The sequence below is a fragment of the Cibotium barometz genome, chromosome 26 (assembly GCF_041138505.1).
Source record: "Cibotium barometz isolate CiBa-2024 chromosome 26, ASM4113850v1, whole genome shotgun sequence".
Lineage (NCBI taxonomy): Eukaryota > Viridiplantae > Streptophyta > Polypodiopsida > Cyatheales > Cibotiaceae > Cibotium > Cibotium barometz.
The window spans coordinates 24938187-24957241 of NC_141071.1; the positions used below are offsets into that span (position 1 = coordinate 24938187).

Consider the following 19055-nt stretch of genomic DNA (forward strand, 5'->3'; position numbering starts at 1 on the left):
TATGATGGTCAATCTTCGTAAAATAGGCAGCATCCTGCAACCTATCTATCAAATCATCCACTCTGGGAAGATGATACCTATTTTTGATAGTAACTTTATTCAACTTTTTATAATTCACACATCTACCAAATACTGCCCTTCTTCTGCTTCAAAAGCACCGGAGCTCCCCAGGGAGATGTACTCCTGCGTACGTATCCATCTGGAGACATTCCAACAATTGTCGGGAAATCTCGTCCTCTTCCACCAAGCTCGTCCTAAAAGGCGCTATACTCACCAGCTGAGACCCTTGAACCAAATCAATCTTATGATCTATCGACCTACCGGGCGGTAAACCATAAGGCAATTCACCAAGAAAGACATCAGCAAAATCCGCCTTAATGGTTTCTAAAGCCTGTGTCTCCCAAGCATCCAACTTAAACGTATTCAAACTACAACTAACACTAGATGAAAGGGGATCAAGAACACATTGATACACCTCATAATCTGAATTTCCAATAATATTATGAAGTTCTGCTGAGTTTACAAAAGTAGAGGGTGGGATTGCAAAATCACCCTGAAGACAAATAGGGACACCCTCCATAACAAAGGACAGAGTATGACCCTTCGAAAGGACATGAACATCATGGTTGTAAAACCATTCCTTCCCTAGAATAACATCAACCCTATCTAGATACATAATCAAGAAATCTAGGACTTCTCTATAACCTTGGATGGAGATCAGCAACTCAGAAACTCACCGGTGCCAAATCTGTCCATGCCCTCCTGCCAAGTTCACACAGTAAACATGATTACTTGGCTACGTCTCCACTCTCAACTCTGCACAAGTTTGGCATTAACGAAGTTATGAGTACTACCAGGGTCAAAAAGGATGTCCCCAATAATGATCCATACATCCGTATAAGATCATTGGGAAGACAGTGCGGTGGAGGACTTGACTTGGGAGAGTTGGTACCAGCTATAAAGCCCCCATAGGACCACCCGATACACAAGTTTAATACACAAGGTTAGTACATAAAGAAGGGTGTAGACAAACTCACCTCCCAACTCTGGATTCAATTGGGAATCACCCCTGAGCCAGGGGCTAGGGTTCCACTACCCACAAGCCAAGCCAATTAGCCCTAGCATCCCATACCACCAAAGCCTATCCTAGACTCCTAAGGGACCTTCGGCAAGACCGGCTGTGAACCGCCATGTCGATGGCAAGAGTCTGGTCCAAACACAAACCACCAGCCAACTCAATGACTCAATGAATCACAATAACCCATAAGTCACTTATATAATGACCACTGCCGCTATAAATAACAATCCAACTATAAATAGCCACTAACAATGGATTATTAATAATAATGAGCCCTAGCCACCCGTAACGTGCATGTAGCCTTTCCTTAATCCCAAGGCTCCCCACCAACCTTGGCCAGATTAGGCTCTAATGTCTAGGATTAGTATAAGCTACATGACAAAAAGCTAGCCATTCCACCTATGATCATGCTTCACAAGGATTTTATGTGGAGTGGTATGGGATGCCACAATGTATTCCCTTGTAGGATCTCGAGGGTTCGCGGGTTTCTTGTTTGGGATACTCTATGCTTTGGCATGGTTAACCTCTGGAAATGTGAGGAGCACTACTAGTCTTTGAGTGATAACAAGATTAGGGACTTCTTGGTTGTCTAAACATTGGCATGTCACTCCAAGGGTGACAAGTTTTATGATCACGTGATGACCAAATCATATTGAGATGAAAAGTTTAGAGCTTCTCAATCTTAGAATGAATGTCTAGACCGGTTGACCGTTGGACAGTTTGATACTCTAGGTGGACGGAATTCCATGGGGTTATGTTGATTCTACAACTTTGAAGTCATATGGATGTTCCACCTATTCAATGGGGTGTAACCCATGGACATGTTAGGGGTGGAATATGTTTCAGCCATTGTCCTTCAGGATCGCTATTACTTGGATTGTAAGGACTTTTGGTAATCTTAAGTTCATTCCAATGTGGTGGGTTGAAAAGTAGCTCGAAGTCGTATGTTGTCTTTAGGTTGTTCAAGGTCATGGGACATACGCAGAAATTGATGGGGAGTTTTTTGCTTGCCCTAAAGTAGACGCCTAAAGTAGACGTGAGTATCTAATACTGGTTATGTGTGAAAACTCACAATTTTAGATGAGGATTGGACAGGGGAGATCTTGTGGTTGGAATATTGTACTGAAAGTACATGACACTAGACCTGTTTTGTGCATCAAGTGGACGAGTATTTGCCATCAACTAATGCAGGATGCCACTTGGTATGACAGTTGAGTTATGATGTGGGTCTGTGCTAGGGTTGAGGTACTGAGCCTACGGTTGGGTTGTGAGTTGCTAGCCACAATCTATCGCGGCCATGCAATGCATACAATGACGGATCTATGTAACCTCATTAGGGTGGTTTCGGTTCTAGGACAGATGATCCTTGGGCGTGGTCTGTGGAGGCCTCACATCTGCAGCTCCAAATGCAATGGTGAGTAGTATCCGAGTATGACAGGCATCTGAGGTGCTATGGTTACCACCTATAACTGTCATCCTATAATTGAGGTGTAGTAGTATCCAAGTATGCCAGGCATCTAAGGTGCTATGGTTAACACCTATAACTGCCCTCTTCCAACTGACCTCTTCCACTATGCATAGGAACCTCCAAGTTATGCAAGGCCAGCACAGTTTCCTGAACTGTACAGCAGTCAAGGGGAATGGCTATCTCAATCTGCAAAATCATGTGTCAAACACCATAAAGGCCATCTAGAAGGTTTTTCAAAACCTTCCAAAAATCACAGCTCCTTTGGCTATGCTGTCCAGTCTGATGAATCCTTTTCTATTGTTACATGAATCATTCTCCCGAGTCCCAATTTATCTCACTTGATTTTGATTTCATATGTGTAGAACATACAGGAATCCCCTAGTGCAAGCATGTACCTGATCAACAAGCACGTTCATGATTGTTGGAGTTTCAATTGAAAGAAGTGACTTCACTGTCACTAAAGCTTGATCTGGCTGCATATGCTGAGGGATGTTGAGCCTGCTCACAAGGATTTCCAAAACTCTCTCATCAAACAGATTTCCAAAATTAAGAATTGTATATACAGAATTTATACTCACGGAAATATTCTGAAAAATCTAAGTGAAGTCAGCCATAGAAAACCTCTCATAAAGGAAATTGAACAGAACCACCTAATAGAGCTTATGCATGGGCGTTGATAAACACTTACAGTGGTCTGTCATAGTCATAAATGATAATCTGCAGATTGTGATAGCCACAAAATTTTGCAGAGTCACGCAATAAAAGCATGTCCTTGTGATTTGTGACTATAAATGCATTCAACAATTTTCCAATAGCAACTTCAAGAGCTAGTGCCCAGCTATCATCGCCAATTAAGGCCTGCAAGTAGAGAGAGGAACCTTAAATTCAGTGCCACAAGCATAGGTTTGTCTCCTAAAAGAATAAAATACTTCATTTGTTTAAGTTTATTGTTCTTTCATACACAAGCTCAAACCTTTCAGATTAAGAATTGAGACTCAAAATTACATAAGCAACACAAAACATAATGCTGATGTGGGAGAGCGTGCTAAAAGGCAGCCATTATTCAGACAATACACCCATCTGCTATCATGACACTACAAATGTCAACAGACATCGTGACCAATCATAAATTGGGGGACAATTTAATTCAAGGCCACAGTTGGTTTTCACAAATAAGTTGTGCCTTGGAACACAAGGATTTAGGATTGTAAATTTACTTAATTTACAACTCTTTTGGACTCTAGCTTGATTTTTTACACAACCCTTGCCTTTCTATAGGGTTCTTATTGATAGACCGATAGGGTTTTATCACTTTGTTCTGCTGTTGCTGCCTAAGCCATTAATGGCTGTTCCGTTGAGATATACATCTAATCTGTCTTGCCTTGGTTCTGTACAGCAGCAGCATTTTTCTGTGATTCGTAGGACTCTATTTTTTTCAAGGAAGAACAGAGAAACCACTTTAATCTAGCCTATTGAATATGCACCATGTTTTCTATCTTATACTTGAAGAGAGTAAAGTTTATCAAAACTATTATTGTTCTAACAGATGAGTATGAAAAATATGCTCAATCGGAGGGTTCAACCACAGGTCGATGTCTCCCCAAAAGAAACAGCCTCAAACTAGGAAACAGCAACGGATATACTGTTTGAAAAAAATAGAAATGAGGGAAAAAGTGAAGAGAAATAGAGGAGAAACTTGGAGTAGATCAAAATGCAGCAGACAGAAATGAAAAATGTGAGAAAATTAGAGTTAGTGCAGACGATTTGCCACAGCAAATCATAAAGGGAGTTATGAAATGGAAATGGAAATGGAAATGGAAATAGAAATGGAAATCACAACTCCAGAAAAACCGTGTTCCAGCAATTTTGGCTGGGATACTATCACAACATTGAAGAAGCCACACTCAAGAAGCCCACATCTAGGACGGATTGAATCAAATGAAGACCAAGCCAAGATAAAAGCACCAGGGCAAACACTCAAGAAGGCAAGAAGATATGTGAACCGTGTGAACCGCCTCTTAGGACTAATCGCCCAAAAAAGGAAATTATGTTGTAAGACGCTATACCAAAATGGAAGGCTACTTTAAGTAATCTAAAAGTTTTCATGAAACAAAAGATAACTTTTTGGGAACTTAGGTCTAGATGTTTCCCAGGACAGAACTAATGTAACTGCATTTATTTTTTTCAGAAAGAGACTTCTATTAAGTATGAAAAAGACATACAACAATCATAGCATAAGCCGGAAAAGAATAGAATCACCGCAATATGTAAGGTGATTTCAACCACTGAGGAGCATCATGATGCCATGAAAGACATGTGGGACTAGAGGAAAAGAAAATGCCATGCTCCCACTCCCACATATCCGCTTTGCCTGCGCAAAACGAGAGGATCCCTGAAAACAAGCCCAAGTAGCCATAAGAGTATGGATGATATCACCCCATATAATACTAATGCACTGAGACCCAAAAATCTGGACACCCTGAATAGCCTCCATGTGTCTAGCTCTCCAGATCCACCTTGCTGCACCCGACTTGTCCTCCCCCATTCCCCTTTTTATTTCAGCAGCATTTTTATTTGGATTCAAGTCGGCCGCCCACACATTCTCGATTGGCTTTATGGCTTCCTTTGCCACAACCAATCTTTCGTCACCCCCACATCAATTTTTCTCAAGACGAGCTCACCTCTCTTCGGCATGGCTTCTAGCAGCTCTCCCTTCCAAGTTGATTGTGCACTTCCAGGATACTCTATTGCTTGGCCCATGCTTCTTCCACGTGAATTTTCATTCTTTAGAAGCAACTTCTCAGGTTTTGGCTGGCAACCCCTTCCCCCTTGGCCCTAGGAAGATTTTCTTCTTTTAGTACCAGGTGGGCTTTGGTCCAGTGGCGGAGGATCAACGCCTTACCCTGGTCTCAGTGCGGTTCCCTGCTCTTCCTCGGTCCTATTGGAAGCTTTTAGCTTCCATAGGGGCATCCTTTGGCCAGGTTCTAGAGGTACCAGTCCTTCTGAGCTCTCCCGCCTCAACTTCCGCGGCTGTTACCTCCACTCTTAATGGTGTACCCCGGGTCCTTGTACCTGTTCCTGATCCATCCATTACTGACAACCATATTATGCTTCAGAGACCTGACGGATCTCATTTCCGCCAGAGGATGGAGATTCCAAGCAGACCTAACTAGTGTCGGATTTGTCATCGACAAGGCCCCATTGCTAGAGATTGTCCCAGATTGAGGGGCCATGCTAAGAGGCGGCGTGGTCCTACCCATCAGATGCCTTTTGCAGCTGCCAAGACTCCAATTGCTCCCTTGCCACAACACACCACATAGTGTTGGGTTGTGGTTAGGGATGGCAGGCACCCTCGGACGCCCGTAGCTGCCCCTTCACCCACACCCCTTGTGGAGCACCCTAACCCTTCTGCAGCTCTTGCCTCACAGGATGTTGATCCGTCTTCGGAGAATGAGGCTTTGCAGGCACATGATCTGGATCCTTCATACGAGGATGCTGCATTACAATTACAGGATGATTGTACCCTTGAGGATGATGTTGCGCATACGCAGTGTCATGGTACCTCTCCAGTTTTGAGGACTAGCCCTGGCTTTTCCCCGGAATGGGAGAGACAGGTGAGGTTTACATCGTCAAATTTTCCCTCCCTAACCTATGCGAAACGTACTTCCGTCTCTAAAGGGGGTCCTTCGTCGACCACGAGATCTGGTCGTTCCTACTCTGAGTCCTTATGAGGATTGTCTCTTGGAACATTCAGGGTCTTGGGGGTTCTGGACAGTGAAACTGAAAAAAGGAAGGCTTTTCAAAGGATCGAAGGCATCAATCCACTCCCACTCTCTTGGATTCCACTGAATATATCTGATAGAACTGCCACCATATAACCACAAACACCAAGAGCTATGAGTCACTATCCGAGGAGAAGGGTCAATGAACCAATGCTTCCTCGAATGACCAACAATCCTCATTGGACTAAGCCTAGTATCTAGGATGATCTCCTCCATACTACATCTCCTCAATGTCCCTCCAGGCATGATAGAGTAAATGATGCAGCCTGTAGCCTCCTAGCCCAGGAGAGCAATGACCTGCAGAGGTATGCCTACCCTCGAAAAGACTCCTAGCCAACTCGGATGATAGTCCCCATGAAAGATCTCAGAGAGCCACTCATGCGGAATAGCTGCATCAATCTGCGAGAGCCCCTAAGATGCTGACTGGATGCAGCTCTCCAATCCTCCGGAAGACTCTTAAAGGTCTTCCAAGCAAGAACTCTGTATGCACATCTCTCCCATCCTGACCATTGCATATAACGAGATGCACGAAGTGGCCAACCAGCCTCATCCCTAATGAGCTCGTTCCACATAATAGGTTGTCGATCAACCTCATCCAAAGACCTAGGAAGCCTTTGTCGCAAAAAAGATCTCATGCTTCTCCATGCTCTGACAATGGCTGCAATATGAGGGGAAGATGGTGCCTTGATATCAGCCTCTATGAACAAAAATTGTCTCCTAGGCATCCAGTCTCTCCCAACCCAGGGTGTACATCCGAAAATCTGAGTCAAGAAAAAATCCTTCCAAGGCTCAGTGCCTAGTAGGAAACCTCTGACCACAAGTTCGTAGAGCAACGCCCTCCACTAAACATCCAGATCGATAATATTCAAGCCCCCCTCTCGTTTGGGCTGAATAACTGTGAGCCAAGCTACCCTGGCACGAGTGTCTAAGGTGCCATCCAAACCCGACCAGAGAAAATTGCAGATCAATCTCTGCAATTGACCAATGCACGCATGAGAGAAGCACCAACAAGAGGCAATAAACCAAGTTGAGGCAGGCAATACCTGATTAGCCACCAAAGCTCTGGAAGCTAAATCTAATCTCCTAGAGCTCCAATGACATAGCTTCTTCCGGATACTCATAAGTACCGGAGCAAACTGTTGTGCAAGAGAAATATCAACCCAACCTGGCATCCCAAATATCTAGCGGTGCATCCTCTACTGATCCAAGTAAAACCAAGCTCTACACCCCAAGCAACTCTCGGTGAATCACTAACCCAAAAACCAACAGATTTGTGCCAATTAATGAGTGTCCCTTCTGCCACACAAAACTCTTCTGGTGCTACCCGAAATGAACATAAGCATATATGTGAAGCCTCCCATAACATGGCTGTGTCATCAGCTAACTCAGAGTCAAACAATTCCTCTTGATTACGAAGAGGTAACCTCAATCCACAAATACTGAAGGGAGCTAAAGAAGCTCAGCTGAAAGTTAGGGTTTCATGTGGGAGACAAACACAGAGAAGAAGGGAGAGAGAGAGAGAGACGTGGGGATAAGTCAACTCACAAAGTATGAGTGTGTGACTCCCCTATCACACATGTATATTTGCTCGAGTGCACATAGTGCACTTAGTACATTAAAAGTACTAAGTGTACTATGTACTATAAAACTTATGGGCTTATACACACTATAAGGGTGGGCATAATGCCTTTACCCCAACAACCTCCCACTTAAAGGCAAAGTGCCCTTAAATGAAGGAAAAGAAAAATCAGCATGTACATGATAATATACAAGGCCATATCAAGGCTGAAACTGGCCTCATCCAATGCCCATCAAGTGTCTGCAATGAGCAAACCGCTCTGGAGGCAAACTCTTTGTCAACAGATCAGCCGGGTTGTCATCCGTATGAATCTTACAAGCTGAATCAGCTTGTTCTCTATCACCTCTCTGATGAAGTGATACTTCACATCCACATGCTTCGTCTTTGCATGAAAGACGGGGTTCTTTGCCAACTGGATGGCACTCTGACTGTCACAATGCAACAATGGAATATCCCCTGTATAACCCAAATCAACCACTAACTGAGATAGCCATAATGCCTCCTTGCAAGCCTCTGTGGCTGCAATATACTCGGCCTCTGTAGTATAAAAGTCACTAATATCATAGAGAGCAGAGACCAGGCTTTGAGAGGCCTCTGAGAAATCATGAGATCTCCAAATATCAAGCATACGACATGATAGCTCTGCATCTAAAAACAAATGATCAGGGATGCGTACATGGGGTGTTGATCCATGGCAATTCGGATCTCTAATACATAAAACCATTGGACAATGATCTGATTTAGAGATGCCTGTAGCAATAAAAGTATGCCCCCCTCTGTCAAGCACCCAATAATCCACATAAAATCTATCTAACCGTGCATAAATCCATCCTGCATCCCTTCTCCTATTAGACCATGAATAAAGAAGAGTGGATGGTCTCCTCGAAATGCCATCCTCATGCCAACAATCTCTGCCATGAATGGAGCGTATAAACCTCTCCCAGGACGCTCTTTCAAGAAGATGCACCAAGCCCTCATGTCCACCTCTTTTATCCGTTCGCATCTCAACCATGTTAAAATCCCCACCAATAATCCAATGGTCGGCCAGAGGCATCAGCGTAGTGAGATATTTTCAGAAGACAATCCTCTCACCTCTATGGTGAGGAGCATAGAGGTTTTGAGAATACCAATGCGTGTAGTACCGTACATAGGAAGGATCCACTGCGCTCTCGCAGGCAAAATGACACCATGCCCAATGATGCAAGGGAAGATCAAAGCTGAAACATAGATACAGACACCACCCTTGCTACCATTAGTTGGTGACCAAAAGGTGTGTCCCGAGAGAAGATTGCCTAATCTCCCACACTAGCTAGCATCAAGTTTATGCTCTTGCAAGAGCAATACATCCAAAGGTCCACCTGTAACTACACAATGAAGCTGGGTTTTTACAATTTGTTTCCGCCAATGCGGAAAAAACCCCCAAGACCCTGAATGCTCCAAGAGACAATCCTTATAAGGACGCAGAGTAGGAACGACCAGATCTCATGGTCGACAAAGGACCCCCATTAGAGACGGAAGTACGTCTCGAATAGGTAAGGGAGGGAAAATCTGACGATGTAAACCTTACCTCTCTCTCCCATTCCAGGGGAAATCCAACGCTAGTCCTCAAAACTGGAGAGATACCATGACAATGCGAATGCGCAACATCATCCTTAAGGGTACAATCATCCTGTAATTGTAATGTAGCATCCTCCTGTAAAGGATCCAGATCATGTGCCTGCAAAGCCTCATCCTCCAAAGAAGGATCAACATCCTGTGAGGCAAGAGCTACATAAGGGTTAGGGTGCTCCACAAGGGGTGTGGGTGAAGGGGCAGGTACGGGGGTCCGAGGATGCCTGCCATCCCTAACCACAACCCAACATTGTGTGGTCTGTTGTGGCAAGGGAGCAATTGGAGTCTCAGCGGCTGCGAAAGGCATCTGATGGATAGGACCACGCCGCCTCCTAGCATGGTCCCTCGATCTCGAACAATCTCTAGCAATGTCGCCACGTCGACGACAAATCCGACACTAGTTAGGTCTGCCTGGAATCTCCAACCTCTGGCGGAATTGAGATCCGTCAAGTCTCTGAAGCATAATATGGTTGTCAATAATGGATGGATCAGGAACAAGCATAAGAACCCGGGGTACACCATCAAGAGTGGCGGTAACAGCCACGGAAACTGAGGCGGGAGAGCTCGAAAGGATTGGTACCTCTAGAACCTAGCCAAAGGATGCCCCTATGGAAGCTAAAAGCTTCCAATAGGACCGAGGGAGAGCAGGGAACTGCACTGAGACCAAGGTAAGGCGTTGATCCTCCGCCACTGCATCAAAGCCCACCTGGTACTGAAAGAATAAAATCTTCCTAGGGCCAAGAGGGAAGGGGCTACTAGCCAAAACCTCAGAAGTAGCTTCTGAAGAATGAAAGTCCACCTGGAAGAAGCGTCGACCAAGCAAACGAGTATCCTGGAAATGCACAATCAGCTCCGAAGGGAGAGTTGCTAGAAGCCATTCATGGGCTTGCAAACGAGAGGGGTGGGAACCATAAACCCTCACAACAAGGGTGGTCTGGACCTCAATGTCTATGTCATGCTGAAGAGAGGTGAGCTCGTCTTGAGAAAAATTGATGATTCTCTCGGCTAGTGGGGGTGACAAAAGATTGGTTGCGGCAAAAGAAGCCATAAAGCCAATCGAGAATGTGTGGGCGGCCGACTTGAATCCAAATAAAAATGCTGCTGAAATAAAAAGGGCAACGGGGGAGGACAAGGCAGGTGCAGCAAGGCGGAAGCAGAATGCGGGAGCAACAGAGGCGGGTGCAGAAGAAGGGGGGCAGAGGTGGGCGCAGATGGGGGGTGGCAAGGCGGGAGCAGCTGGGGCAGCAATGGGGCAGGCGAGGGCAGCAAAGGGGCAGGCAGGAGTAGCAAAGGTAAAGCGGGAGAAGCTGGGGCAGAGGCAGAAGGGGTAGGCAGGAGCAGAAAGGACAGAGTCGGGGCAGAGGACAGGCGGCTGGGGCAGAGGCAGAAGGGGCAGGTGGAAAAAGAAGGGACAGAGGTGGGGGCAGGAATCAGCAGCGCGAGCTCACCCTTCGAGCACCTTTGGACCATGACTTTTGATTCACTAATGTAACTGCATTTCAAAATGAGAATTTTCTAAGCTACACTAGATGCTATATCTAGCAAGGGGGAAAAAAATTGAAGGCCTCCCTTGCAAGATTAATGGCATGGGTATTACCCATCCAGCCTTGTACTCATCTTTAGCAAGATTAATGTAATCGCATACTTGATCAGGGTGGAAGAAGAAAAGGGGCGGGGGGGGGGGGGGTGCAGGAGCAGGGGCAGGGGCAGGGGCAGGGGTTGTTTCTGTGCTGGATGACATGACACCATGATGGGGAACAAATAAGCTAGCCTTTCTACCTTAGCTTACATCCAATTTCGATACTATGATGCTGACATTTACAGTGACCTATCCTATTTGATGAAGCACAACCAGTTATCGGATAGCTTCATTGGCTTTTTTTTTCTCTCAAGAAGCAAGACAAGAAAGAAAATTTGAATACTTAGTCTGAAAATAGAAATTTACACGAAAGTATGGGAGACCTTACCACATGTGCACCAATTGGCCCTATAGGAGGCTTTGTGAATTCTTGACAACGTTCTTCCAAGACCCGAAGCAGCCGAAGAACATTCTCGCCTCCAAATGCCGTGACCTTCAAAAGTAGTGTGTTACCAATGTCAGAAACTATTTTTCACTCAAAAATTTAAATTGGCCTAAAACTGGAACTAACTTCCATTTCGACGTGGAGGCATGGTGCAATATGCAGAAATATTAACAGCACAGGAAACTGCGAAAAATTAACAGCACAGGAAACTGCGACCAGAATGTTATGAGCCTGGCATCTTAAGCCAATAAACAGAACAGTTAACCAAAATCTCACCTTGTTACGCTGCTGACTTTGCAACCTTCGTACTTGGGCTTCTAAATCCCTATATTCTCTTTTCTTTTCCTCTATCTGTGACAACAAGTGAGATAAGAGTAAGAAATGTACCAGCAATTACAAATGACCAAAAGTACTAGGGCTTCCAAATCCCTATATTCTCTTTTCTTTTCCTTTATCTGTGAGAACAAGTGAGATAGAGTATGAAATGTACCAGCAATTACAAATGACAAAAAGCCGACCACAACTGAACTAATTTGTTTTCCATTTTCTGTAAATTTTAGCTCTTACCAAAAAGCATGAATGGGATTGCAAACCCTTTACTTGCCAAGGCATAAGCATCTACAAGATTCAGTGATCAATTCTCGCATTTTCCATGGATTCATTAAGTAACTATAAGCTACCATACAATTCTTACATTTACTTAGCATTGGTAAAGTGATGCTAAAACCTGGAAACAAAATTAGTATTGTTCCCTGGTGCAAATCAATGCATTACATGCATAAAAGAAGAGTAGATGTGCATTCTAATGTACAACTGTTGAGCCAAAATCACATGTGAGGATGTGATAGAAGCTTACTCCCTTCCTTTGCCTGAGCCAATGATGGACTACCTGTCAACCAGTGCAGATCAATAGCAGGTTGCCCCAGATGTTCAAGATGCACAGCACTGACACAAGCCACTCGGTATGTCATTTGGAATGCATAGAGGCCTAAAGATTATGGTAGTAGATCATGTTGCTCAGATCTCATATCACGAGAGGACCATAACCTTGGGAGTAGTTGCGTGAGTATCTGATTCAGGTCCCCCAATGTTCTAAGAGGGCAATCAAACAATGTGTGCAACCTATGCTATTCATGAAGCCATCCATACCACAACCTTGGGAGAGATTTCTAAGTCTCCCTTCACTTGGCATAAAACTCCGCTTGAGAGTATATATTGGTAGACTTAAGAGGGCTAAATGGGCACAGGTTATTGAGGGCACTCATGTACATACTCTTTCATATAGACCACACCCTCTCCTCTTCTTGGGGCAGGATCCAACGCTAGTGTAGAGCAAGGTAGGCTGCCCATTCTCATGTGAGCGGGAATGTGTCAGCGGGAAAGTAATCAGTTATCCGATAGCGCCTTGGTGATATGAAAATGTACAAAAAGGGATTTCTGCCCCTCATTTGAGATAATGGAAAGTGTTTGCTCGTGGTGTGCTGCCATGAGGCTGCTTCCAGGCTGACCCTCGCCTCTATCTTTCTGCTCGCCTTCTCCATGCTTCTCTATTCATCACACTCTAGTCACCTTGCCTACCATCACCACCCCTCTGCCTACCTGTAACCCCCAAACCTCGCCCCCCCTTCTATTCACTTCTTCTACCTTCAACCCTCCCAGCCTCACTCCATGTAGTCGCCTTCCCCACCTGCTCCTTGCCCCCTGTCACCCTTCACCTACAGCTCGGCACCTCCCTGCTCTGGTCACGGCCTTGATTCACAACCCAGCTGCCGCTCATTCCACTTGCCCCTTCATACCTCCCACCCAACACAACTCACACCCATCCATCCCTTCTTGCCACCTTGTACTTGGGCAGGCACCCGCATACACACCATTTATTCATTCACCCAGCATTCGTCCTTCTCACACCTAGCCACCTCCCAATGTCCACACCATCCAGACTCCGCCGTTCCTTCTCCCCTTATTGCCTTTTGTCCTACACATCAAACACACAACAAGGAGCACCTCTTACATGCTTACAATCTCCAAAAAAGTAGATCCGGCTTAAAGAGACGCATATGTGTTTGTGTCTAAGTCATGGCATTCGTGAAAGAGCATTATAAAGCTCTTGTTTTGTTAATGCTACTTGATGGACCAGTTATCACCTTTACATAGTATCGCCAACCTGTTGCTTCGATCAAATTTAAGGGTTCTTGCCCACGACACACTCCAGGCGGCAGTAGTGTTGTGCACATGCTCTTGCTCGGGGCGAAACACCACTTGCAAAGGCAGTACAGCAAGAACCAGTTTAGAGCGACATTTGACAAATCTGTGGTATTATTCTGACATTACAACAAGCATTACCACATCCATGGAGAGAGGAGGTTGGACATCTCCCAACAGAAGGACACCGCCTTGATGAACTGGGCAACTGGCTTAAAACATGGGAGCTCTATTTCCTCTTTGTGAACTACTTCATCATCAATATCCTGTCAGCATCATAAATCCATGTGCGTTTGCCTACAGGCATTCTTGCTAAACGGCCAGCTGTGACCATGCTTTCGACACTCTCTTCGGTGTCACACCTCATTGGCCCCCAATTTGATGATGCGCAAACACAAAAGGAAATGAAGACGGTACCATTCGAGATTGCGAAGGCTGAGAAAGGAGAGCCTGGGTAGAGTGCTTGTTTTCCAAAAGATTCAGATTACAACAAAAGATTATGTCGGTAGAAAAATTCCTGAAGCTGATGTGCTCGCATCATGGTTGTTAGAGGCGTCAGAGGCGTTTGGTACGAGGCGGGTATGGTACACGCCTCGAAAGACTCGTATTTTTTAGAGACGTTAGAGGCGTGTTAGAGGCGTCTGTTATATATATATATATATATATATATATATATATATATATATATATATATATATATATATATATATATATATATATATATATATATATAGTGATAGATAGATATATAGTGAAAGTTGAGAGAGAAAGAAAGAAAGCTGTATTAAAGTCTACTAGAGGCCGAACTCGACCTATGAGACAAATCAATGTACAACTGTCAAGAGAGAGAGAGACTCGAGTGTGTATGTATGAGCCTTGAGGGAGGGAGAGAGAGGGTGTGTATGAAATGAAATGAAATGAAATGATATATTAACGTCTCTAATAGGCCATAATGGCCTATGAGACCAAAACTGAGAGTACATCTGAAATTGGTGTTTCATCAAAGAGAACTAAATGAGACTAAAAAGTACAATAAACTGATTGTCCTACAGTTATAAGAAACAGAACTGTAAGACTCCGAGATGATACTGCGTAGAAAATACTGGAAAATACTGAAAAATGTCTATCAGGTAGATCCATGTATGCTGATCAGTTGAAGTGTTGCCCTCTACTTAGCTCAAGTATCTCCGCCATGGGGCTGTCTAGAATGGAGAGGTCGTAGAAGCGAGGTACGCGCCTCCGATGCCGAGCAATAATGGCTCTGATCTGGCGATGGTGAGGATGCGGTGGTCGGGATCCTGGTGGGCGTGGCCGACGAGCATGACATAAGATAACTGCTCTATCAATGGTGACTCCCTGGGAGCGTGGTCGGTGCCCTGATGGCCCAACGGAGGAGGTGTGTGGGCTGGGGTACTGGTGCTAAAGCCGGTGCTAGTGCCGGTGCCGAAGAAATCTGTCAAGGTCCTCTGTCTAGGTACATCATGGCTCAGCCTCCTGTCTACCAAGAGGTCTCTTTGTGTCTCCTGAGCTCAAATAGAAACAATCCCAGGCATCTCTGATCCTCAAACTCCATGACCCTACGTAACGGCCCAAAACCCTCTCGGAAGAGGCAGTGATATCTCCCTCGGATCTCATAATAGACTATACATCGACAAATGTAGTGTTCCTTCGTCTCTACCTCCTGGTAGCATAGCTGACAAATGCGGTCATCCAAGATCTGATGCACATATCGCCCTGTCTCAATCCACAGCTGGTGCGATGAGGTCCGGATCTATCTAATGGCACAACATATCCCATGTGATAGGTGTACATCCATGTACAGCAGGCGTGTGATAAAATCATCTGGTGAGAGGTGTAGAAAATGGCTCTTGTAATGAGCCATTTTCGTGCCTAAGGGCTCAAGGGGGCTAGTCCATGTCCTCTCTGTCTCCACTCTGATGATATCCATCCTGATCACGCGGTTTTGCTCTAAGCGGGTGAGATCCAAAAATGGACAATCCAGACTGTACTGAAAGGGTGGTAGTGCCTCTATCCGCAAACCATGTAGATCAAACCATGATCTCATCTCAGCGTACCAGCAATGAATATCTCCATCCTCTGCCAACTGTATGGATGAGGTCAATGCCAATCGGGAGTACCTCTGCTGAGGGAGCTCCCATAGCCGCTGTAAAAAGGTAACTACCTGGAATAGGGCCTCGGTTACTACTGGTGGGGCACCCAACTCAGCCTGAACAATCTCATGTGGTACTAATGATTTGCTCCGAATCATGCGAGCAATCATCATAATCAATGGTCTCTCCATTTGCCTCCATCCCTCATCTGTCCCTCTCTCAGATCTGTAATGTATACTGGGCCCCCAAATTGGAGCTCCATACAGGAGGGTTGGTGTGACAAGCGTATCAAATAGCCACAATTTGGTGCGTGGCTCCTGAAACTGTATGTGTGCACACTACCTCTCAAGTGCCCCCAAGACTGCATGCCCTTGAGCTAATCTAGCTGCTGCTGCCTCCTTCAGGGAGAAACGCGGTCCTGTGAAAGTAACTCCCAAGTAGACATATGACCTGATGTACTCTACCGGCTCCCCACCACGGAAAGTGAACTCAGGCTCTGATCTCGTCACCCATGCCTGTGTGGTGTTACACACCATAACCTTGGTTTTCCCAAGGTTCACTGTCAGATCTCTATCCGCACAGAAAGCATGTAATGCATCCAGGTGTCTCTGTAATCCCTCCGGACAATCTGAGATTAGAATAATATCATCAGCATATAACAAGATGATCAACACCCCTGCCAGGCATGCCCCTGGGCCTCCCAATCTATCCACATAATCAGAGACCGCATCAATGTACAGTCCAAAGAGGGTGGGTGATAGCGAGCATCCCTGCTTCACCCCTATCGTGCTAGTGACGGTTGACCCTATCACATAGTCCGCCTGGAGGTCGGACTCTCCCTGCCACAGACTCATACAAAGCATATATCCCCCACTGCATATCATCGGGTACCTCAATGTCATGCAATCTGTGCATAAGTCTGGCACGTGGTACGGTATCGAAGGCTTTGCGGAAGTCCACAAAGCAACAGTATATCCTTCTCTTCTGTGCCCTTCCCTCTTCAATAAGTGCCCGAAGTGTCAGTATGTGATCCAAGGTAGTAAATCCTCTCCTGAAGCCAGCCTGTCCATGTGCTCGATGACCATGCCTCTCTGCCCATCGGCTCAGCTCCGACTCCAATATAGAGCCATATAATTTGGCCAAATAATGACCAATCATGATCGTCCTGTAGTTGCCTGGTACCATGGGATCCCCACTCTTAAAGAGAGGTACAATGATATGCTCTGTCCAGCTTGTCGGGAAACCCTCACAAATGGCACGATTAAACACATGTATGATGAGCGGAGCCAAGGTGTCTCGTGCATATGAGAAGTGCTCTCCAACTAGCCCAACATGATCTTGTGCCTTTCCATTCTGTAACCTGTCTATCGCATCTAGCACCATCCGCATAGTAAAAAAGGTGCTGCTAGCCAGTCTAGCTCCCAGTGGAGGGGGGGTGGGGGGCTGTCCTGGTGCATCATATAGCTCTCTAGCATAAGTATGCCATGCCTCAGGTGCAGTAATCGGAGTACCAGGCTGTCTCTCCTGAAACATCTTCCATGCCCTCTTTCTGTCCTTCCCGAGGAAGAGTTGGTAGATCTCCTCCTCTAGCTTAGCCAGATAGGCTTGTTTCTTCCTCTGCACAAGGCGCCGAAAGATCATCCTGGCCTGTCTATGCGTGTGAGACCCAATGGCAATCTCACACTGTAGCTGTGCTCGTGTCTCACGACACTCATCATCATACCAACTGTTCTGTGGGGCAGTGCTCCAGGGGTGGGTGGAAGGGATCATAGTGCAGGGAAACGCATATGAGGCGGATGCATGTAGTACACCTGCCAATCCTCTCGTGATCTCGTCCAGAGGGCTATGAGAGAGGGGGAGAGAGTGTGTGTGTGTGTGTGAAAGAAAGAAAGCTATATTAAACGTCTGCAAAAGGCCAAAATGACCTATGAGACCAAGATAGTCCATCCTCATCATCTGGATACATCATCAAGATTCAAGGGTACAAAGTAAAATGAAATGAACCGAAATGAACCGGTAGAGTATAGAGATAGCTCCAAAAGTGGGAATTAAAAACATCATCATCCTAGTGTGTTTGAACTTTGAACTTTGAACTTTGGGTCTTGAGAAAGGCTTAAGGGAGGGAGGGAGAGAATGTATGAGAGAGGGAGAGAGAGTGTATGTGAGAGGAGCTGCCTTGGGCCCTTAAAGCCCCCGTCTAAAGACTCAAACCAGCAAAAATAATAATAATAACTTGTGGATGCCTCAATCAGGCAATCGTATGCCTCGTACACCTCAAGCTGTTAGCGGCGCCCCTCGTAACAACTATGGCTGGCATACTTCAATAATGCACAAGCAGCAGTAGCAAAAGTTCAAGAAGGAATGCACGTCTTAAGGTCCATGGCATCATCGATGAGCCACCTGCAGCAGCTTTAATTTATGGGCCACAAGGGAACCAGGGTGTGATTGCCATGTATGACACTGGCAGGGGTATCTTTGAGGTGGCTCTTGCAGGGGTGGCTTGTTCATCTGCGTCCCAGCAACAGCACAAGGTGGCTATAGATCCTTCCCCTGCATTAGCCATTGTATATCCTATGTCGAGCAGTTCATGACCTTCTCTTTGATGACACCGCCTTCTCTTCACCTCTTGGGTGTGTTTCCATGTGAACATTTATGTAGCTTTTATTTCGTGTGTATAAGGTTTTGCTGGTTGTAAAGGATGGGCTTTAATTCCAATATCAAGCATAGATGATGAGAAGGTTGTAGGGCCACACAGTATGTCGTGCATCAGTTTAGGAGCCAAGGTGACGGAGGGTTTGTTGGATCAGGGGTGGAGGGGAGTTCTACAGAGGAGGATTAACTAGATTAACAGAACATGATTAACAAGATAAATAAAACCCTAATCTACTCAACACATGGGAGAGCTTTGAGAGCTACATCTTGACTAAACTTGAATGATTTAATTAAAGTACGATGTTAAACTGTTGTAGACAACAAAGATTGCTGCAAACAAGACTGTCTATACTACTTATGTAGACCGAGCTATCCTCAACAGCACTGTGCAAGAGTTGTTTTGAACAAGATCTTGAGCTGATTATGATATGCTTTTACAGAGCTATTGTAGGGTAAGATTGCACGAGGATTAGTTGCACTGCTATGCTAGAGCCAGGCATAGCTAAGCGCAAGCAGAACAGGATTGCTCGTGCAAGTAAGAGCAAGAC

The 19055-nt window shown here is 45.4% G+C and overlaps 1 protein-coding gene across 5 annotated transcripts in view; it reads right to left on the reverse strand.

The window, feature by feature from the left end:
- LOC147623806 (structural maintenance of chromosomes protein 6B-like) overlaps positions 1-19055 on the reverse strand; it is a 184794-nt gene that overhangs the window by 99513 nt on the left and 66226 nt on the right. For all 5 annotated transcript variants that reach the window (XM_086820431.1, XM_086820430.1, XM_086820427.1 and 2 more), the window contains exons 11-14: positions 11819-11893; positions 11486-11590; positions 3235-3404; positions 2942-3044 (exon numbers count right to left, since the gene is read on the reverse strand). In XM_086820431.1, coding sequence (XP_086676557.1) covers positions 2942-3044; positions 3235-3404; positions 11486-11590; positions 11819-11893 — 453 coding nt within the window. The remainder of the gene's footprint in view (positions 1-2941; positions 3045-3234; positions 3405-11485; positions 11591-11818; positions 11894-19055) is intronic.